Source organism: Tupaia chinensis, unplaced genomic scaffold (genome assembly GCF_000334495.1).
Source record: "Tupaia chinensis unplaced genomic scaffold, TupChi_1.0 Scaffold000350_1, whole genome shotgun sequence".
NCBI lineage: Eukaryota > Metazoa > Chordata > Mammalia > Scandentia > Tupaiidae > Tupaia > Tupaia belangeri.
Window position 1 is genome coordinate 5,306,375 of NW_006159844.1, and position 2,494 is coordinate 5,308,868.

Below are 2,494 nucleotides of genomic sequence, written 5' to 3' on the forward strand. Positions count from 1 at the left end.
CATTTAAGAGACCAGTAGAAGAGGATAAGTTAAGGAAACTGAGGAGGAGAAAAAAATTTAAAAAGCCAGGTGAGGGACCAGCAGATGGCTTAGTGGTTATGTCTCTAGACTCCCATGTAGTCAACCTCCAGTTTAAGTACCAGATCTGGCGGCTTAAAGCTCATGCCAAGTACATGTATGTGTGCCCAAAATCCCGAGAAGAGAATAGAAGGAGAAGGGATTGTGGCATGACCTTCCCCCCCGGTTAGGAAGTGAATTCTCACTGACTCTCTGTCTCTCTGTCTCCCGTGAGTATACATGCCCTACAGCAAAACAAACAAACCCAAAAAAACCTCTCTTAAAAAAAAAGAAAGCTGATAAGTAATTTTGAAGTGAAAAGTCAACAGTGTCAAATGTGGAATAGAAATCATGACATTGACTGCTTTAATCCTCATAAATGAATGACATCATGTCATGCATTGATTTTTTTTTTTTTTTAAGTTTTAGTTTATTTTGGTTATAGGGCATACACAATTTCCAGACAGAGAAAAAAAGTGAAAAATCAGCCCTCCAGGGGGATGGCCATGCCACAATCCCTTCTCCTTCAGTCTTTTCTAGGGATTTTGGGTACGCATGCACATGTGCCTGGTGATATTTTTCAAGCCACCAGGTCTCAGACTTGAACCTGGCAGCCGGCCATGTGGGATCTAGCGCCCCAACCTCCATGCCACTGCTGGCCCATATGTATTGAACTTCTCAGGCTGATTCACTAAATTAAATCTAAAATAAGTACACATCTTACCCCTTTCCCAATAAAATTTTGTTTCTTAAAAACAGAACTTATTTCTGAAAGTATTAATCACAGGCCTGAGAATTTTCTTTAGGATGGTTAAGAAATAGCTACACATTGTTAAGATGCCTAACTTTTAAGTTAGGCATGGAATTAGTCATCTGGATTTACAGTGGAATCCCATTACAACAGTCTAATAAATCAGGCCTTGAATCTTTAAAACCACAAATTTCAAATAGAAACATTTTAAGAAAAAGTCTAACAGTATCTCAAAGTTAATGGCTAATATACAGTTGTGAAACTTGATTTATTATAAAGGTTTACCCACTGCATATCATTTCCAAACCACATGTAAGTGAAACAGAGTGTTACTTAAACTCTATACATGTTCTCTAAAAAATATAATCCACCAATTACTTGGAAAACTTCACAGTATACTTACAACAACCAAGAGGCCTCATCTCAGCATTCTGTGTGTAGACCTGAGAAATATCAGCAATTCTTTTACACAGCATGTCCACAGGAATCTCATAACCATACTTGTATTTCCAATTAGCTGCCTCATAGCGTGCCCTCTGTACCTGGGATCGGCTGTCAGCTTTTAGCAAAAAAAAAAATAAATAAATAAAATAAAAAACTTTTTAAAAAAGAATCTGAAAACCAGCTAATATGAATAAAGGGCAGGAGAAGGAGTCCACTATGGCTTTTTTTCCACTAATGAATATTCATATAGCAACAAGTACATGAACATTTTTAAAAAGATGGAGCTCTAAACATAGCACTTATCTTTTATTCTAAGCCTGTCATCAACAGTCAGAATACTTGCTACAAGTACCTAGTAACTCCAAACAGATTACACTTTAAAGAGCGAGAATAATCTCTTAATTTTTGGTTATAGATTTAAATTTTCCTTGACTACAGAAAACAGAAACTCAAAATAATTTTTGTAATAATTTTCACTCACTTCTAACCAATGTCATTATTACCAGGTCTGAAATATACTGACTTAGGTTTCCTTAAACTACCAACTATATCTAAAAGAAGATAAATCATCTATGAGCAGGACCTCAGACCAGGTCCCTAATATAGTAACATGGAGACTTAATTACATTATTGTTTTAAAAAAGCTTGTAGTCTTAAAATATTGGTATTAGTCTTGGAAGAATGCTAATCTATTAGCACCACCTGAAAATCAGATGCTAAAGGGGGCATTAAAATTAATACAAAACTCAAAAATACTTAGAAGAAAATAACATAAAGCTTGCACTTCTACAGACACGTAGCTGATTACCTGTCATTCCTGTCATCACACAGCCAATGTTTTCAGTTATCTTGAACAAGTGAGTCACTGTGCTGGAATCCAATAATTTGTCCTAATGAACAAAATTAAAATATAATTTTTAAAAAATAATTTTTATGTTTATTCTTTTTAAAACAATTATTTTACTTAACTTTATTTCTCATCATCATTATTATTTTTTTCTTAATTTGACCAGAGAGCGAGGGAAAGTGAGAAAGCAAGCTGCCAGGTCTGGAACTCAAGTGTGGTTGGCCATGTAGGAGTCTAGTGCCCTTAACCTCCATGCCACTGTTGGCCCAAAACCCATTTCTGAAAAAAGGTAGAGGCAGGGGCTGGTCCTGTGGCCCAATGGTTATGGGATCCAGATCCCATATGACTCTCATGGTTTGGATCTTGGCCCTGGCAGCTTGCAAAACCACTGGGCA

General features: G+C 36.3%; 1 protein-coding gene across 1 annotated transcript in view; it reads right to left on the reverse strand.

Annotated features, from left to right (window-relative positions):
* PSMA6 (proteasome 20S subunit alpha 6) overlaps positions 1 to 2,494 on the reverse strand; it is a 24,010-nt gene that overhangs the window by 9,352 nt on the left and 12,164 nt on the right. Inside the window, 2 exon segments of the mRNA XM_006172350.3 lie at positions 1,212 to 1,367; positions 2,061 to 2,142. Coding sequence (XP_006172412.1) covers positions 1,212 to 1,367; positions 2,061 to 2,142 — 238 coding nt within the window.